This window comes from Sesamum indicum, linkage group LG7 (genome assembly GCF_026168435.1).
Source record: "Sesamum indicum cultivar Baizhima isolate 11 linkage group LG7, ASM2616843v1, whole genome shotgun sequence".
Lineage (NCBI taxonomy): Eukaryota > Viridiplantae > Streptophyta > Magnoliopsida > Lamiales > Pedaliaceae > Sesamum > Sesamum indicum.
This window is the reverse complement of record NC_142663.1, coordinates 14,945,380-14,963,533: the sequence shown is the minus strand read 5'-3', so window position 1 is coordinate 14,963,533 and position 18,154 is coordinate 14,945,380. Positions and strand designations below refer to the sequence as shown.

The following is an 18,154-nucleotide window of genomic DNA, read 5'->3' as shown; positions in this document are numbered from 1 at the left end:
GTTTACAATTTCAGTATTGATAAAAATTAATGTGAAAATCAAACGATAATTATAATTAAAATAACATCTTACATGTTATGTTGATTATTCAACGACCATATATAATGTCACAATAAATATAGATGTTATTATTATTGTCTTGTTATTGAAGTATAATTATACTACTCATGACTAATTCTAAGTAATAACAACTTAGGCAAAATCGTTCTTACATATTATCATTAGAAACATTATGATATTATCATTTAATATTTTGTTATTAATATTATATTACACAATCCACACTTATAAGTTAATGGTTCTTTATTGGATTTGTCAGATTAATACATATTAAATCACAATATTAATAAATAATCGAACACAAATAAGTAATTATTATGCAATGAAAAATACAAATCAACTAGAATTCAAATTATTTACCAAAATTGATCGAATTTGTTGATATTAGAATTCATATTTAACTATGATTAATTTAAAACTAACTTATTGCAAGTCAAACAAATCTTTTTGTCTAAACTAACATTATAAAAATGAAAATACATTAGTGCGTGAAGATGTATAAGAGCAATTTGATCAGTTTGACCTATAAGAAATCAGTAATAAATCAACCAGAATAAACATGAATTTTCATTTAATATTTTTGTTATATTAGCAAATTAGGTGAATTTTTAACTTAGAGAGGATTTACTTGTTAGACGGAAATACATATTAAAGATATCAAACATAATTTTCATAAGCATAGTATACCAAATTGAAAGAAATAACAATGCAATTATCCTATTCCTGTCAACACCCCCCAAAAAAACAATAATAAAATAAAATAAAGGGGATATGGAAGTTAGTTGAAATGGAAGAATGAACAGCTTGCATTTGCAGCCGCTCCTTTTTGTTGACGTATGTGCTACTTTTTTTATGAGTAAGAAACGCAAGTTGGTTTGCAAGTGGGCTTTGATTTTAATGTTCTTCTTGTTTGCATACTTCTTAATAAATAAGTAGAATTAGTGGCGCTCACGTCTGCTGCCTGCCATCGTCTCAACTTCTTCTCTCAATCACAGACTCTCTGTGTGTGTGTGTGACATCCAGTTCAATTGAAAATGTATAGTTGGACGAACAATAGTTGTTTGTGTCCATCCTCCAGTTTTAATTTGTCAATGCACTATGTGTGAGTATAAACCAGATTAGGTTTACCTCATGGAAAACTAATTAAATGAAAAATATACTATATTTATTATGTCATTAATATACAGTTCAAAAAAAATAATCAATCACATATATATATATATATATATAGATAAAGTTGTGTCGGATTAACTGTAGGACTTAATGTTAAAGCATCCCAAACTTTTTGAAAGTTGACAAAATATTTTAAAGTAATGAATAAATCTTCTGAGCACTGTGCTTAGAAACTTAAAATGTCATATATTGTATAATATAATTTTGACCAAATATGTAATAATTGTTTGGATGATGCGTAAATATTGATGCATGTGATGCTAGTTCATTCGAAATTTAGAAAGTATTTTCAATATATATTTTTATTCCACTATACACAACATAGCTGTATTAATTCGGCTTTTTGGTTTTGTGCTTTTTGAGCTGCCATATCCTTTACTTTGTTTCCAAAATATACAGCTGCTGAGGAGTCTACCGCGCTTTAATATAGAGCAATAATTTGCAATGGAAGTATCACATTTTGAAATAACTCTTTTATCATCGGTAAGTTCCAAAATTCATCTCACAGAAAAAATTTGTATTTGGGTCCGAAGATGATACAATCTTTTATCCCATGGGATGACCAAAAATGCTATCTCCTCATTCCTTTTTCAAGAGATTACCTTTTCCATTAAACTACCATCTGGTCAGGGTCTAACTCCAACGACAACTCACTAAATGACAAGTTATAGTCCTCCGGTCTTCCAGGTCTCAGGAAATCAATTCCGTGATCGAATCCAATAGTAGCCTCCACGTGTGGCAGGTCACCAAGCAACTTCTCATTCGGATGCTGCAACTGACACGACAAATCTCTGTGATCAACTTTTGTTTCTTGAGCTACATGCAATCCTGTCCCAGTCAGAGGCCGAGGTTCACGGTCAGGAGCAGGGTCCAATGCTGCAATCACCTCATCCACATTAAACATATCATCTGCCGGGAAATTATCAAGGTTAACACCCCGACAACGTAAATAATCAGGTTTCTCAATCATAAAGAACTTCACAGCTTCAGTATCCATAGATTCTTCTCTTGATTCCTCCCTCAGAGTTTCTTTCTTTAATTCATGCTCCGCAGCTTCTTCCTTTATTTTGCCCTTCGATGTGGTCATTGGCGTGCCACCTGCCTGATGCCAATTATCTGCTATTTTTTCACCATCTTCCTGCTTTGCCTTTGAATCATAAGCCTTCAGCTTATTATCATTGCAACACATCTCAGAATTTGTGGAGTGAGATGTGGATGTAGTTGGCAATGAAGGACAATCTTTAGCAAACTCTATTGGCAAACCGTGATCTGGAAAGTTAAGCCGCGCACAATGCCCATACATTGCTCTTGCAGCTTCATCGTAGGCAAGAGCAGCTTCGTTTGCAGTTTTAAATGTGCCCAACCACAGCCTACTTCCCCTGTGTGGCTCCCTGATCTCCGATACCCATTTACCCCACGTTCTCTGCCTTACGCCCCTGTAATTGCAACTAGCATTCTCTGGACCACCTTTACCTTTCATACAACCTTTTTTCGATCCCTTGGCAGGAGCCTTACGCACTGGCTTGGCTTCATAGCCAAGAGAATCAAATTTGATATTGTACTCCTTCCACTTTGCTATTGTCTCTGCTACACATCTTGTTCCGTCCCTCCGGCTTCTTGATTTCCCCTTCCTATTAAAATCCATGGTTTGCGACACCATACTAGAAGCTTGATCTCTATAACACACCATCGTCAAATCTCTGCAACAAGAACCGAAAGGTTCAACTATCTACTCATCTGCGAAAGGTTCTCAAACCAAGGAACCTAATCCGTATCTTTAAGCAAGAGTGCAAGACTATATCACAGCAAGAACCTAGAATCACACTCAGATCAAAGGGACTTTAGCCAGCAGGGAAACACAATGAGCCTCATCCATGACGAGGAATTCGCAGCCATAAGACGTCGATAATTTCAGCATTGGAATAAATTGGTAAAAAATGGGAAATTCTAACCCAAATCGGATTTGGCCGAACCCGAGCCATTTACATTGACAAGTGCAATACACTTGTCGTGTGATTGGTGTACAGTTAAGAGAAAGCGACTAATCACCATTCACATGGCAAGTGTATCATACGTGATCCGTGATTGGTTTGGTTCTGCCAAATCTAGTCTGGATAAAAAATTTCCGATAAAAAATTAATCAAAAGATTCCTCCTCGGATTATTTTCTAAATGAGCCAAATAGTATAATCCTAATTCTCAGATGCCAATTCTTGAGGACACTAGCGAGTATCATGAAAATACGTTCTCTGTTTCAAATAAATAGAGATGCGCCTCAAGTTTAATTTGCATCACTCTAGTTCCTACTGTTCAACTTGTAACTCTAAATCCCTGATAATGTGATCATGTTCAATTCCGATAATTACTAAAGCTATCATATACAATGTCTAGTTGTCAATAACTTTTTATATAGTTAAGCACTTGTATAAGATTATAAGAATTTTTGTAAAAACTTCACACTTACTAAATTTATGTACTTTTTCTACAATTGAATAAACTATCATATAGTACAATACATCTGAACATTTTCCAATTGGTGGAATATTAACAATATTGTATAGTAGTTTTCATGTTGAAATTTATTTGAATCAGTATAATTATTTCGAATCTGTAACATAAAATTATTTTATGTTAAGTACTTAATTTATAATACTTAATAAATTTTACCACCCAGCTATAATGTTCTATTTGATAGTTTTATACTGTATACCCCATCATTTTGTTCTTAAGTTTTCATGAACTTTTGGTATTACGGACTAAAGTAGCACAAAAATCTTAAATATAAAGAATTAAAACGTCACTAGTTAAAGATCAGAAAATACTTTTACCAATAATATCTTAGTCAAGTGATTGAGACTTGATTATGAATTCGAATATCACCAAGACTTGATTATGAATTCGAATTTCACCAAAAGTGCTGTTATTTATCTCATCTTACGTACATATATTGCAATTTATTTATTTCATGATTCTTTATTATATTAATATATTGATTCAATCAATTTATAGCACAACTATCCAATTTTTTTAGACATTGATATAATCGTGTGCTTACCGCTTTCTTTTTTTAAGAAAAGAAAAACCAACTTCCTCTTTTAGTTTTTATTACTCAATCAACAAATTTAACTCTCAATAACATGGACAACCATTTCTAACTCAGAAACATTCCCCACATACCCCCATTTCTAACCAAATCGTTGCTGGAAACGAAGAACTCCAGAAATTGGCAGAATAAGTAATTATATCCAGAGAAACGATAATGATCGCAATAAGATTGCCAGGCAGAAATCAACAAACGCTCAAAAGATGAATACGAAAAGTAAAACCACTCATATCTCTGATCAAATCAACTTACCTTTCACCAATCGGTGAAACCCTTGGAAAAACGCTCCTTCCCTTCAACGTTTCCTTCACTGATCCTCAGCGATTTCCTCTATCTTACTTCAAATAGCATTTCCGCGCGGTTCAGCCCTTTGAAATTCATCAACGAAGCAAACTTGGTGAACGGTTTTTCTCTTCTTCGAGCAGTATTAATTCGCCTTGAGAGAGTGAGGAGTGAGAGCTGCGGGCTTCTATAAATAGCCTTCTTCTCCTAGATATTTCAAACTGGCTTTTTATTGGTGGCGTGGCGGTTTGATCGCCGAAGGATTTGCCACGTGTCGTGCACCTTGTTGGACCGCACATCTTTACTGATGATGGAGGGGTTTTTGTTGTGTGCGGCTTTGCCTACTGTTTTTGCTTGGGGGCGAAGGCGAAGCGATTTCTGGTCTTTTTGCAATTTAACCCCAATATTTTCGCTAAACTTCAGTAACGCCCCCATTTACTTAAATTTCTTTACTTGAGACTTATAACATGCAATTGTCCCATTTTGATCCAATACTTTGTTGAGAGTCTTTACATCTTTGTCCTAAAAAGGCAAATATTGGAGACTAAGACTTATATATGTGGTTTAAATTCTATGTTTATGTTCGACATACAATAATAACATATCCATTATTTAAATACTTAGTTGTACTATTATTGATTAATTTATTTATACCTCATTTTCTATGCATGATTGAAATGGATAATTAACTCAACTCTAACCACCATGTTGTTTACATAATTAGATGCAAGCCCAAGATTGATCGGCAAACGTGCATGGGGCTTATTTCTAATTACACTCGAATAACAAAGTAATCAGAGCCGTAAACGTTTGTAAGTATGTTTATGTTTTGTTGTACATAAATGTGATAATAATACTACTTATGCTCTAACACATTATGAGTTAAACCTGATGAAACATTTACCTGGGGAGATTTTTAGATTTAAATAAAATAAGAAAGTTGGTTGATTATGCAAAAGTAAAAAGTAAATATTCTCAAGGACTTTGGTAATCCTATCTATCTCCTAGTCGTAGAATCAAGATTACCTCTTTAATTAATTTATTTTATTCCCTAAAGTATGAATATATAGGTAAAAAGCTAATTTCAAGAAACCTGGTTCTCAGTGCCTAATTTGATGATCAGGAATGTATATAGTTTAAGGTATATATCTATATCTATCTATCTATCTATATATTATATATGATCATAATTACCCCCTTTTCTTTCTGGTAACTATGACATATGTCCCTAGCCCTATCTATATTTTATCCTTATCTTTTGGAATGTTTGGAGTTCATTTTTTTGATAATTTGGAAAATTAATGTTGAATTTTGGAAAATGTGATTGGTATTTCGCAAATTAGTTTCAAAATAAAAATATATTTAGTATTATTCTTGAAGAAAATAAAAAATACTGTAAATGTTAAATCATGTTTTGATATTGGCTAATTAAAAAATATCGAGAAGGGATAAGTTATTTGTAAGAAATAATTTTTTTTTTAATAAAATGATGTGATATAATGATTTTTTTTTATATATATTTATAGCCAAATGACTCAAATCCCACAATTGTTTTTTTATTTATAAAATATGATCTCATAATTGGAAATAGTATAAAATTAAAAATGAAGCTAGGCCTAGCTCTCTATTTTGATTCCTGAGCACGTATCAAGTTGAGATGATTAGTGTTATCGGGGTGCGGCAAGTGTTCAAATGTGCATTAAATTTTGCTTTTTATCGGATGTCATTAATTTTATATAAGATATGACAGAATTTATACTTTATACTAAGTAGATAATAATTTAAAATGAAAATCCTAAAGTCTCGTATCATACATATACATTTTATATTGTATCAATCATCACTAATATATATTGTTTGATTGACATATTGTGTCGTGTGATATCGCATTTGATAATTGAAATTATGATGATCAAGTAATAATAGACAAAAAGACTAATAAGAATAATTCTTTGTAAAATTATTTTTGTTATAAATCATATAGTACGTAAATAATTACAAAAAATAAAAATATTATCTTGAGCTTGATAGATAATGTATAGTCGTACGAACCAAACGATTCCATAATAAATAAGTTATAGTTAGAAAATATATACATATAAAACACATACATATATCAATACGCTGCTCTGACAATTAACAATTTATTTTTAAAAAGTTTCCATTGAACTATAAACACGACAATTTTATAAAAAAAAAAAAAAAGAGGGAAATTTTCGTTAAAACTTGACTAAAATATATATAAAAAACAACATAAAAGAAAAGGAATTGATGTAGTTACATACAAGGAATAATTACATTTACACTCTCTAACTTATGGTCTGTTTGCTTAAATTATCTCTATTTTTTGTGTAATTACTGAAATAACCCCTGATAGCAAAACAATAGGAGTAGTTTATGTAATGATGCTAAATTTTTTTTGAGTGTGTGTGTGTAATTTTTTCGTAAAAGTAATTTGTGTAAGTAATATTAATAATTTGATGGGTGTATGTATAATTATCCAAAAAGTAAGAATAGTATGTGTAAATAGACGGGTTGAAAATGTAGTGGTCCACAATTGTCAGGAATTCGGAGGGGCACATTGCAAAAAAGGTGAAATAATTTGCATGGACGCCACGTGTCAAGAGTTGAGTTATGCAAAGTCAACAAGTCTGCTGGGGGTGTTTGAATGGCGTACGTAGATCGCATGCTTCCACGTGGACTCAGTCAGCCCGCACTGTTCTTGGGTATACCAATGCAAACGATGCCTCTTTTATGGAAAATAGGTCCATATTATTCAATATTTGTTTTAATTTCTCTTTTTGTTTCTTTTTTAAAGTATAATCATATAATAAAGACATTTTCTAGAAGATAGGAATGGAAAAAAATACAATGAACTCTACGTGATATTCTAAATGAATAAATTATTCTTTATAAATTAAAAAAATTAGCAATTTATCTCTCTGTATTTTTTAAAATACACCAATTTATCCTCTTATTTTTTTTAAACTGAAGTAATTTATTTTATTAGACAGGAACGTCATTTTAAATAATACAGAGGGCTGATTGATATGTTTTTATAAAAGGATAATTTATTTATTTACAATATCACATTGAGAAAATTAAATTAAACCCTTTACATAACATGATGCATAGATTAAATTTTTTCATTATATTAAATTTAATCTTAAGAGGTATTGATGAAATTTGTTCAATATTTTTATCTTAAAAAAAGATTGATGCTAAAGATGTACTTTTATCATTTTTGGCATTTTTGGATGCCTAAGGATAAAGAGAGAACATGTCAATGCTGAGGCTGACGACAAATGGTTTTCTATCTATCCCGTTTCATGTATGTTTGTCCAAGGAATCTAAGGAGTGTGATGTGGGGATCTATTTCACTATCTTACTGCCTTTTTTTTTTTTTTTTTTGGGTGAAATGTAAGTTTCATTCATCCAAGAAATATTTACAATGTACTCCGGGCATACCCGGAGAGATACAAAAATCCCACGCTAAAGATTAGGATACAAGCAAACCATGTGGGAAAAGAGTCCAAAGGACCCTATACAATGTAACCTTGACAAATCTAATGAGCCCCTCGGGACAGGGCGTTGAGCCCTCAAAGATGACTTCATTGCGATGCCTCCAAAGTGTGTAGACCGTGCATGCCAAAGCGAGGTGTCGCGCTTTGTTCTGCACGGACGAACCAATTTTCTCCTTCTTGAGCCACTTGGTCGCGCTTTGAAGGGTTGACATAGTCCTGCTGATGCCAATCCAGTGTCGGATCCGTGACCAAACGAAGCTACTGAACGGACATTCAAAGAAAAGGTGCCTGGCCGATTCCTTGGTGTTGATGCATAATGAGCACAAATCCTCCTCTTGGAGGAACCCAAGTCTGTCCCTTGTGGCTAGTCTACCGCGCATGCCAAGCCACAAAATAAATGAGTATTTTGGCGGGATAAAAGCCTTCCATATAGCCGCTTTCCAAGGCTGCCTCGCAAGCTTCGGCCGAAAATACTCATAAGCTTTTGACGTTTGGAGACCCTTAGGGGTAGACCATCTCGTCAGATGTTCGATTGCTGCTTCCGGAGACCCAAAGTCGGTGACCACCCTATTGCGGATTTCGGCAAGCCGTTGAAGGAGTGGAGAATCCCCCTTCTTCGGTTGCCATTCCCAAATTGACGCACCTCTGAGGTAGACACCGTTGACCCACTGCACCCACAACGTGTCTGCCTTGCGGTGGAAGTTCCATAATACACGGGCAAGGAGTGCCACGTTCCAGGACTGGATATGTCGAATACCAAGTCCGCCTTCTTCCTTGGGATGGCAGATTTCCTCCCAAGCGACCGGTGCCCTGCCGGAGTTCCATAGAAAATTCCTGCAAAGCCGGTGAATTTTCTCGATAACCGCCGCTGGAAGTGGGAAGACTTGGAGCCAAAAACACTCCACCCCCTGAATAACTGAACGGATAAGTTCCAGTCGGCCTGCATAAGATAATGATTTGCTCGTCCACTTCGAAATGCAGTTGGCTATTTGATCCACAAGCGGTGAGTAGTTGGTGACCGAAAGCCGCTGTGCCGCAAGTGGAATGCCAAGGTATCTAACCGGCATCTCACCTCTCGCAAATTCCGTCTGAGCGAGAATCCCGTCAAGCTCCTCATTATGAATGCCTGCTGTGAAAATGCTTGACTTAGAGGTATTGACGGTGAGGCCGGAAACGTCCCTAAACTCCTGAAGACATTCCATCAAGATATGGATAGATGGAAGGTCGCCACCGGAGAAGAGCATGAGATCGTCGGCAAAGAGGAGGTGCGTGATTTTCAACTTCTCACATTTAGGGTGAAAGTTGAAGTCCGATGTAGAAGTTTTCCTCTTGACCAATCGTGAGAAATATTCCATACTGAGAAGAAAGAGTGCCGGCGACATCGGGTCTCCTTGTCGAAGGCCTTTCTTCCCCGGGAAGAACCCATGAAGGGAGCCATTCATAGCCACTGAAAAGGAAGAATTGCAAACGCATTCCATAATCCATGATATAAATAGTGGAGGAAAGCCATACCCGTGAAGAACTCGGGAGAGAAAGGTCCACGAGACCGAGTCGAACGCCTTGCGTAGGTCAATGTTGATAGTACATCGAGGTGAAATCCGTTTCCTCGAGTACTGCCGCACCATTTCTTGGGCCAAGAATATATTGTCAGTGATATTGCGGCCTCCAACAAACGCAGCTTGGCATCGGTCAATCAAGTGCTCCAATGCGGGAGCTAGCCGGTCCGAGATAATCTTCGTGATGGCTTTGTAAATGACATTGCAGCACGAAATCGGCCGGTAATCCGCAACGTAGGTGGAATGATCTGACTTCGGCACGAGGGCAATGATAGTGTGGTTGAGTTGCCGTAGCATCCGCCCACACCTAAAGAAATCCAAGACGGCCCTGCAAACTTGATCACCCACGATGTTCCATGCTTTCTTGAAAAAGCACGAGGAATATCCATCAGGGCCGGGAGCCTTGTTGTCGCTAATATGGAAGATGGCATCCTTGACTTCCAATGGCGTGACTGCCCGGCAAAGCTCCATAGTGTGCTCAGGGGTAAGTAGGGGACCCCATTCAAACACACCATCATCGACAGGGAGGGTGTGAGCCTCGGTGCCCAAGAGTGATGTGTAGTAATCAACGAACTCTTGTGCAATATCCTCGGCCGCAGTGATAACGGTCCCGTCCGCCCTAGTGATTGCCCCGATGGAATTCCTAGAGACATTTCGCTTCACCATATCGTGAAAGAACTTGGTGTTGCGGTCCCCCTCCTTAAGATGGTGGATTTTGGCTTTCTGATAGAAGAAGTGCCGTTCGGCCTCGGCAAGGAAGACAGCCTTTTTCCTAAGATCTCCCAAAGAGTCCCGTAGCGCCACATCTCCCGGATTGGATTCAAGTCGGTTCTGGGCTTCTTGCAAGGCAAGCTCAGCCTCTGTGGCTCTGGCAGAGATATGGCTGTAATGCTGCTTATTGAAAGCCTTGAGCGTGCTCTTAAGTGTTTTCAGTCTCCTACAAAGGCTGAATTGCGGCGTCCCATCAACGCTCAAGTTCCATCTTGCTTCAACAGTAGCTAAGAAATCCGGATGATCTGCCCACATATTGAAAAAGCGAAACGGTTTTGGCTTAGTGGGAGTATGATCAAAGATAGAAATAATACCCGGAGAGTGATCGGAAAGGCATCCCGGCGGATTGAAATGGGCACTGCAATGCAAGCCGGCCTCAAGCCATTCATTGTTGTATAAGACCCGATCGAGCTTGCACCATACGGGGTTGCTCTCGTTGTTGGAATACCATGTGTAGTAGCAGCCCGTAGTGGGAACATCGAGTAATCCAAGTGCCACACAACAGTCCACAAAATCTTTAAGCTCATACCAGGTCGGTGCCACTCCAAGCTGCTTCTCCTCGGGAGATTTCACACAGTTGAAGTCGCCCATAATAAGCCATGGCATGGTAATTGCTTGTCCCAAATCAGTAAGTTTATCCCACATGCTCCTTCTATTAACAACAGAATAAAGACCATATGTAAATGAAATATAGAAGGAGAGTTGAGAAGACTTATTCGTGGCATGGCAGTGGATCACTTGGGGCGAAATGTCAATCGGATGTAGGTCAATCACTGCCGGGTCCCAAATCACAAGGATACGTCCGCCGGCGATGGTGTCAAAGTTGTTGGTTTGGCACCATCCCGGAAATGAGCGACTTAGAATCTTCGGAATAGTAGATGCTGCTAGCTTTGTCTCCAAAATGCCCAAGAGACAAAGCCGGTTATTCTTAATGAGGTGGGCGACCCCATTGTGTTTGAGAGGCCGGTTAAAGCCCCTCACATTCCAAAATCCTATCTTCATGGGGATTGAGGGGCGGACTCCCCTTCGGCCGTCTTTTTCGATGTCCCGCCCGACGCTGCATTCTCCTCCGTCCTCCACCCGGGCATTTTTTGCTGTGTGGCCGTGGATGTTTCAGATGAAGAGCTAGCACAATCAGCCGGTGAAGGAACCACTGTAACCTCAGATTTTCGTGGCTGAGCTGCTCTCATATTGTGCTTCCCCTGTTCCTCCTTGCCGGCCGGTGGAGAAAGCGGCTGCTGCACCTCTACTGCCGGCTTTGCTGCAGTTGCTACATTCTTGCCCTTGTTCCGTCTGTGCACGATCGTCCATTCAGCCGGTTTAGTCTTAGCTGCCTCGTCCGGCTTAGCTGTTGCAGCAACAGGGGCGGGAGCGGCTGGGACGGCTGCAGGGGGAACGGCCGTTAAACCTTGGCACGCCTCTTGCAAGTGCCCAAATCTGTTGCAATCTGTGCAGAATTTCGGAGTGAATTCATAGACCACCGGCTGCTTTCGCGTTATGCCGTTTGGCATAACAAACTCCACTTCTTCTTTCAGTTTCTTTGAGGCATCGACTTCCACCAAGATTCGGGCATATGAGACTCGTTCCATCTTCATGGTCAACGTGTCCATGGCGATCGGAGTGCCCAGTCTCGACCCTATTTTGCCAAGGGCATTCGGATGCCAACACTCAAGCGGTAGCGATGGGAGTGTAGCCCAGACCGGCGTAAGGCTAATGTCGTCCTCCTTAAACTCGAAACATACCGGCATATGCTTCAGTAGGAGCGGCCGTCCGTAAACGAAATATGGGCCACCGGCCAAGATGCGTTGGCTGTCCTCCTCGCGTGCGAAACGGAATATGAGCCATCCACTCTCGTGTTGCTGGAAACTAGCACCCCAAGATTGGGATAGGGCGCGGATCGCCTTAAGTCCGGGGAACTTGCCGGCAATGTAGCCGACAAGGCAAAAACCCAATCTTGCTCGGACATCAATTAGGTCATCGGAACCCAAGGTCAGTGGGCCATCATCAACTGTGTATTTGTTGAGCTTATTTTCAGCGGTGAGTTTTCGATTGGCGCTGAATAAGCCGGCGAATGAGACTGTTTTGTTGCCCGTATTTTCCTTCACCGGCAGTTTCCCCTCCGGCCGGTTGTCGGTGCCGTTTTCTGTAACATTCTTTGTGATATGGGAGGGGGAGTCCTCCATGTCAGCAATGAACTCAGTAAAAGTCGAAGAACTCACCTTACCGGCAGCGGTGGTGGCGGTCGGTTTGGTGGACAGTCCGGTGGCAGCATTTTTGGCTGCTGCAGCAGCAATTTTTCCAGTTTCAGCAGCGGTGGTGGTGGTCGGTTTGATGGCCCGACCGGTGGCAGCATTTATGGCAGCTGCAGCAGCAGTTTTTTCTGTTTCAGTCGCTGCCGGTGGCCGGTCGGAGGGCTGGCCGGAAGCAGAATTTGCTGCTGGTTTCATGGCCTTCTTGTTCTTTGCCATGGCTGATTTTTTGAACCAAAGAGGATGTGCAGCAGTGGGAGAATATGCTGCAGAAATTTGCAGCTCCAAAACAGGCAAAAAGCAGCAGAAATTGCAGGAAACAGCAGGCAGCAGGGAAAGTGCAGAAACAGCAGTGCAGCAGGCAGTTTATGTTGCTGCCAGAAAAGGAAACTTTTCACCTACCTCCGGCAGCTCGATTTGGCCGAAAAAAATGGCTGAAAATTGGGCAACAGCAACAGCAAATGATGCAAAAATGAACAGAAACTGCAGCAAGGTTCTATCCATGCAAATGGCTGCAAACTGCAGCAGTTTTTCGCCAAAAACAGCAGCCAAAACAGCAGTATTTCTGCAGAGAAGATGGTGGAAAATTGCACAGTTGCAGCAGCAAAATGGTGCTAAAAACGCAGAGCAATAGCAGCAGGTTGATGGCAGAATGCAGCCCGTGCAAGCAGCTCGAAATTGCAGCAGAAAACCACCCAAAACAGCAGCAAAAAACAGCAGAAACAGCAGAAAAACAGAACCTGTTTTGCAACTCCGGTGGAGGCTTTCCCGCCGGCAAGACGACTTCAAAACCCAAAACCGTTCGGTAGAAATGATGAGCAGCCGAAGGGGAAACGTTTAATCGGTCCGGAATTTGCAGAAACTCGAAGAAGAGACATGGAAGAGCAAACCAAAGATGAGGCACTCTAGAGAGAATTTTCTAGAGAGAGAAATCTCTTAACCTCACTACTACTGATATCTTACTGCCTTTTTGATCGGACAGAGTGTGGATTCAATATAACTGTTTGATTAAAATTGTAAAAAACAATTTGGATGAATACGATGAATTCTTTTGAGATTTTTTTATAATTACAAACATACATCGATATTTGAAAATTATACTCGTTGTTACGAAAAAATATTTTTAATTATGATAAATTGCAAAAAAATTTGTCGTAATTTACTCTAATAATTTATGTGAAATCATCCACACTCGATCATCGTTGTAAATACAAGCACTCTATGCTTCAATATATCTTTTAATTTTGGCATAAATTATAGTTTTCTGTTGAAATTATGGGCTTTATCATTGTACTGGGAGAACTTGGGCCACAATTTATCCGGAATTTCCACAATAGACCAAAGTAAACTAATTCAAATTCCCATTGCTTGGAGACCCGGATCCGGACATCCGCGGAAATTCAATTGAACAAACCCTAGCATTTCCCGCTTTTTCCAATCATTACAGAAGGAGCCAAATTTCTGCCTCCAGCAATGAATATCAACCACAGCCCATGCTTTGTTCTAATGTGAATCTTTGATGCTAAATTCATAGAATTAGTAATTTCCTTGATTGAATTTGTTTTTTGTTTTGTAGTCAAAATCGAAATTTCGGAAGTTGAGAAAATTGATTTTCTTGCTCGTTTTCATGCTGGTGTACCCACATTGGCTCTGCAGTAGTTGAGTGACTAAGTTTCTGTTTCATATCTTCTTGTGATGAGCATAATTTCGATGAAGTTAAATGGAGCGCTGATTTAGTAGTGAACTGATCGATCGAGTGAAGTTATATGTAAGTTCCTGGGTTATGTAGATGTGCTTTTGTGAATTTGTTTTGACTGATCCATCGTAATATATTCTTCTGGAACCTGAGAAGAATTAGCTGCAGTTCAGTCATTAGTCAAAAAGATGTTTGTATGTAGCCCTGGCAACGAGTCGAGCTCGACCATTTTTGTCGAGCTCGAGCTCGAACTCGAGTTCGATTTCACGAGCTCGAGCTCGAGCTGCCGAGCTCGAACGCGAGCGACAAAACAGCAGCGACAACCAACAACAGAACAGCAACAAGCAACAACAGAACAGCAAAAATGGACTTTTCGTTGGTGATATTGGCAAAAGCAATTCCAAATATTTTTAGTTTGTAAAACTTCTAAAATTTTAGTTTGTAAGATAAGATTTTTAGGATATTTTGCACCAGTCAATTGCAGAAGCAACCTTGTGTCAACAGAGAGAAGGATTACCTCGTCGCTGCCGACGAGCTTTTCTTGTTGCCGTGAATTTGGGGGGCTAGGGTTCGAAGATGTTTGGGGAAGAAATAAGAGAGGGGAAAGAATGGAGGTAGAAAGAGAAAGAGAGAGAGAAAGAAAGAAAAAGGAAGAAGACGATGAAAAGAAAGAGAGAGAGGGGTTTTTGATTTGAGTCATTTGACTTTTGGTGTTATTGTTATAATTATTATTATTATTATTATTATTATTATTATTATTATTATTATTATTATTTAAAATTATGAGATCAAATCATAAAATTTTTACATAGATATAGTTGAATATGTTCACAATCTGTAAAATTTATATATTTATAAATGTTAGTATAACATTGATATAACTATCATCTTATATTATTGAATAATATAGGTTAATCGGGACATCAAAATTCAGATCAGACCGTTAGATATGATAAAACTTACAAAAGAATATATTTGGTAAAGTTTTAGACTTATTGGATATACGGATGTTGAGATATCGTACTCGCATATACGAGTAATCATTCAAGACGGTGTATCGTTGAATCAAGTCATGTGATTTTAAATCATACTGTTTGATATGATCTAATGGACACAGTCTTATATATATTTAAATTTCGTATGAATCAAGTGTCCGAATTTTAAAATATCTTAATTATTGATTAAACTTTTTAATCTCATTATATATATAATAAAATCATAATTATAATTGTTGAACCATCATCATCATCATCATCATTATTATTATTATTATTTTAAATCATGAGATCAAATTATAAAAATTTACATAGATATAGTTGAAATTAGTATATATTCACAATCTGCAAAATATATATATTTATAAATGTTAGTATAACATTGATATAACTATCATCTTACATTGTTGAACAACATGGGTTAATCGGATCATCAAAATTCAGATCAAACCGTTAGATATGATAAAACTTACAAAAAAATACATTTGGTAAAATTTTAGACTTATTGGATATACGGATGTCGAGATATCGTACTTAGAACATAAATATAATCATTCAAAACGGTGTATCGTTGAATTAGGCCATGTGATTTTAAATCATACCGTCTGATATGATCTAATGGACACAGTCTTGTACATATTAAAATTTCGTATGAATCAGGTGCTCGAATTTTAAGATATCGTAATTATTGATTAAACTTTTTAATCTCATTATATATATAATAAAATAATAATTAAAATTGTTCAACCATCATTATTATGTTGTTATTATTATTATTATTATTATGATTTTAGATTAATTCATAGGAATTACTAAATTTTGACAAAAATTTATAAATAATAAAAAATTATAAGTCAATTACTTGTCAATTTAAAAAATGTTAACGTAATACAAATATATATTAAAATATAACATAAAGTTCTAAATAATTTTAATTATAAAAAATATTATAATTTACTAAGTTATTGATTAAATTTATTTTAGTATAAAGATTTAATGTATAAATAAAAGTACCATAATTTATTATTATCTAAAATAAAATATATGATATTGATTAATAATTATAATATATGGTCAATTTTAATTATAAAACTGATCAAATATTAAATATAAAATTAAATATATAAAGAATTCAAAAATTAAAACATATATATAAAAAAAAATATATATATTCACCAGCTCGCGAGCCAGCTCGCGAGCTGGTGAACAACATTCTTTGAGCTCGAGCTCGAGCTCGATAGGAGCTCGAGCTCGAGCTGGCTCGACTCGAGCTCGAATTTTTCGAGCTCGAGTCGAGCTCAAAGTCGAGCCGGCTCGCCGAGCTCGCGAGCCGGCTCGACTCATCTGCCACCCCTATTTCTATGGCATTTCCCATCGTTTCATATTGTGCAGTAAGAGCAAAGAGTTATGCATTTACGGAGATTTACATAAGCTTGAATTCATTATCCGAAGAAGACTTTTCTGTTACGTATTTGATGGACTGTTAGACGGATCGACTTTGAATCGATTTTGCTGGAAATGTGGTTCTGCTGGTGAAGTGTTACATTCCTCATATAGTTGTGGCTACTTTATTATAGAATGTTTTCAATTCAGACATGCTTTTGTATATAAATGTTTAGTGTTTAGCTATTTTAAGATTTCTACTGGTTTTTCATGCATTCAGTTTTCTTCTTAATGCTGATTCTTCTGTAATGATGGGTGTCGAGATCACAAAAAATAATTCCTACAACACTTGTGAAAGTGGGAGTAGGGTCGATTCCACAGAGACCGGCTTTAAGTTGATTTTTTTGAGGAAAAAAAAAATAATGGGGGGAGATTTGATGATAAAAAGAAATAATTAAAAACTAAATAAGCTAGAAAACAATTGAAATTACCTTACGAAGATACGAGAGAGAGATTTTTCAGTTAAGGCTAGGATCATGCTTGATTCTTGCGAGTTGATCATTGATGCAAGAATAACACATATATAAACAAATAAACTAGTTATAGTGTTGGTACGACCTAACATTTTGTCTTTCCTTACCTTTTCGTCAGCTAAGGTACGATCGTTGGCTAGATCTCTAATTAACAGACAACCCTGTGAACGTCCATAAGATTTAATCTATTAATAGCATTAAAATTTAGAAAAGCCTGATTCTAATCGATAAATTCCCACGAGGATAATTCGTTTAAACTAGATCATGCATTCCCCATAACATAACTAACTACTATGGCATAATTAATCATGCTACATTGTCAATAAGCATTGAACCAAATAAACAATTACACGGATTTATAAAGTCCAATTAGCTAAGTAAACCTTCTTGATAATGAATAACCGGCGGAATCATTTATAAATCAGACGTTTGTAATAAAAGCACAAATAATAGCATGAATATTCATTTAACAAGTGTAAAAGTGCAGATTAGATCTCACAACATGTTATGAATCAAGCAATCACCATACCTTAACCAGAAAATAGTGAATTTAGCGGACATGTTAATGGAAGAACACACTAAAAAGTGGAATTCCATTAACTCCGGTTATAAATTAAAAGTAAAAGAGAGAGTGAATTAAGCAAATAAGGTATTATATTGAATTTCACGAACAACCAAACCCCCTTCAAATGAAGAGATCTCCCCCTTTATTTATGATAAAAATCTCCTATGAATCTAGACGTAGGAGGATAAATACATAATTAATTCTAAAAAAGTAAATAAATTATAAATAACATATTTTAAGGAATCATTTCCAAATCTAAGCACTT

General features: G+C 37.1%; 1 protein-coding gene across 2 annotated transcripts; it reads right to left on the bottom strand.

Moving 5' to 3' along the window:
• Nucleotides 1-1,691: 1,691 nt before the first annotated feature.
• Nucleotides 1,692-4,826, bottom strand: LOC105167013 (dehydration-responsive element-binding protein 2C). 2 transcript variants are annotated; one of them, XM_020695286.2, is made up of 2 exons: nucleotides 4,588-4,826; nucleotides 1,692-3,046 (listed from the first exon to the last, which is right to left on the bottom strand). In XM_020695286.2, exon 2 carries the CDS (start codon nucleotides 2,921-2,923, stop codon nucleotides 1,844-1,846), a length of 1,080 nt encoding a protein of 359 aa, XP_020550945.1. In that variant the 5' UTR covers nucleotides 2,924-3,046; nucleotides 4,588-4,826; the 3' UTR covers nucleotides 1,692-1,843. The 2 variants fall into 2 exon arrangements, with proteins under 2 accessions (XP_020550945.1, XP_011084866.1); XM_011086564.3 differs by having other exon boundaries at nucleotides 1,692-2,933; nucleotides 4,588-4,825.
• Between the last annotated feature and the right edge of the window lie 13,328 nt (nucleotides 4,827-18,154).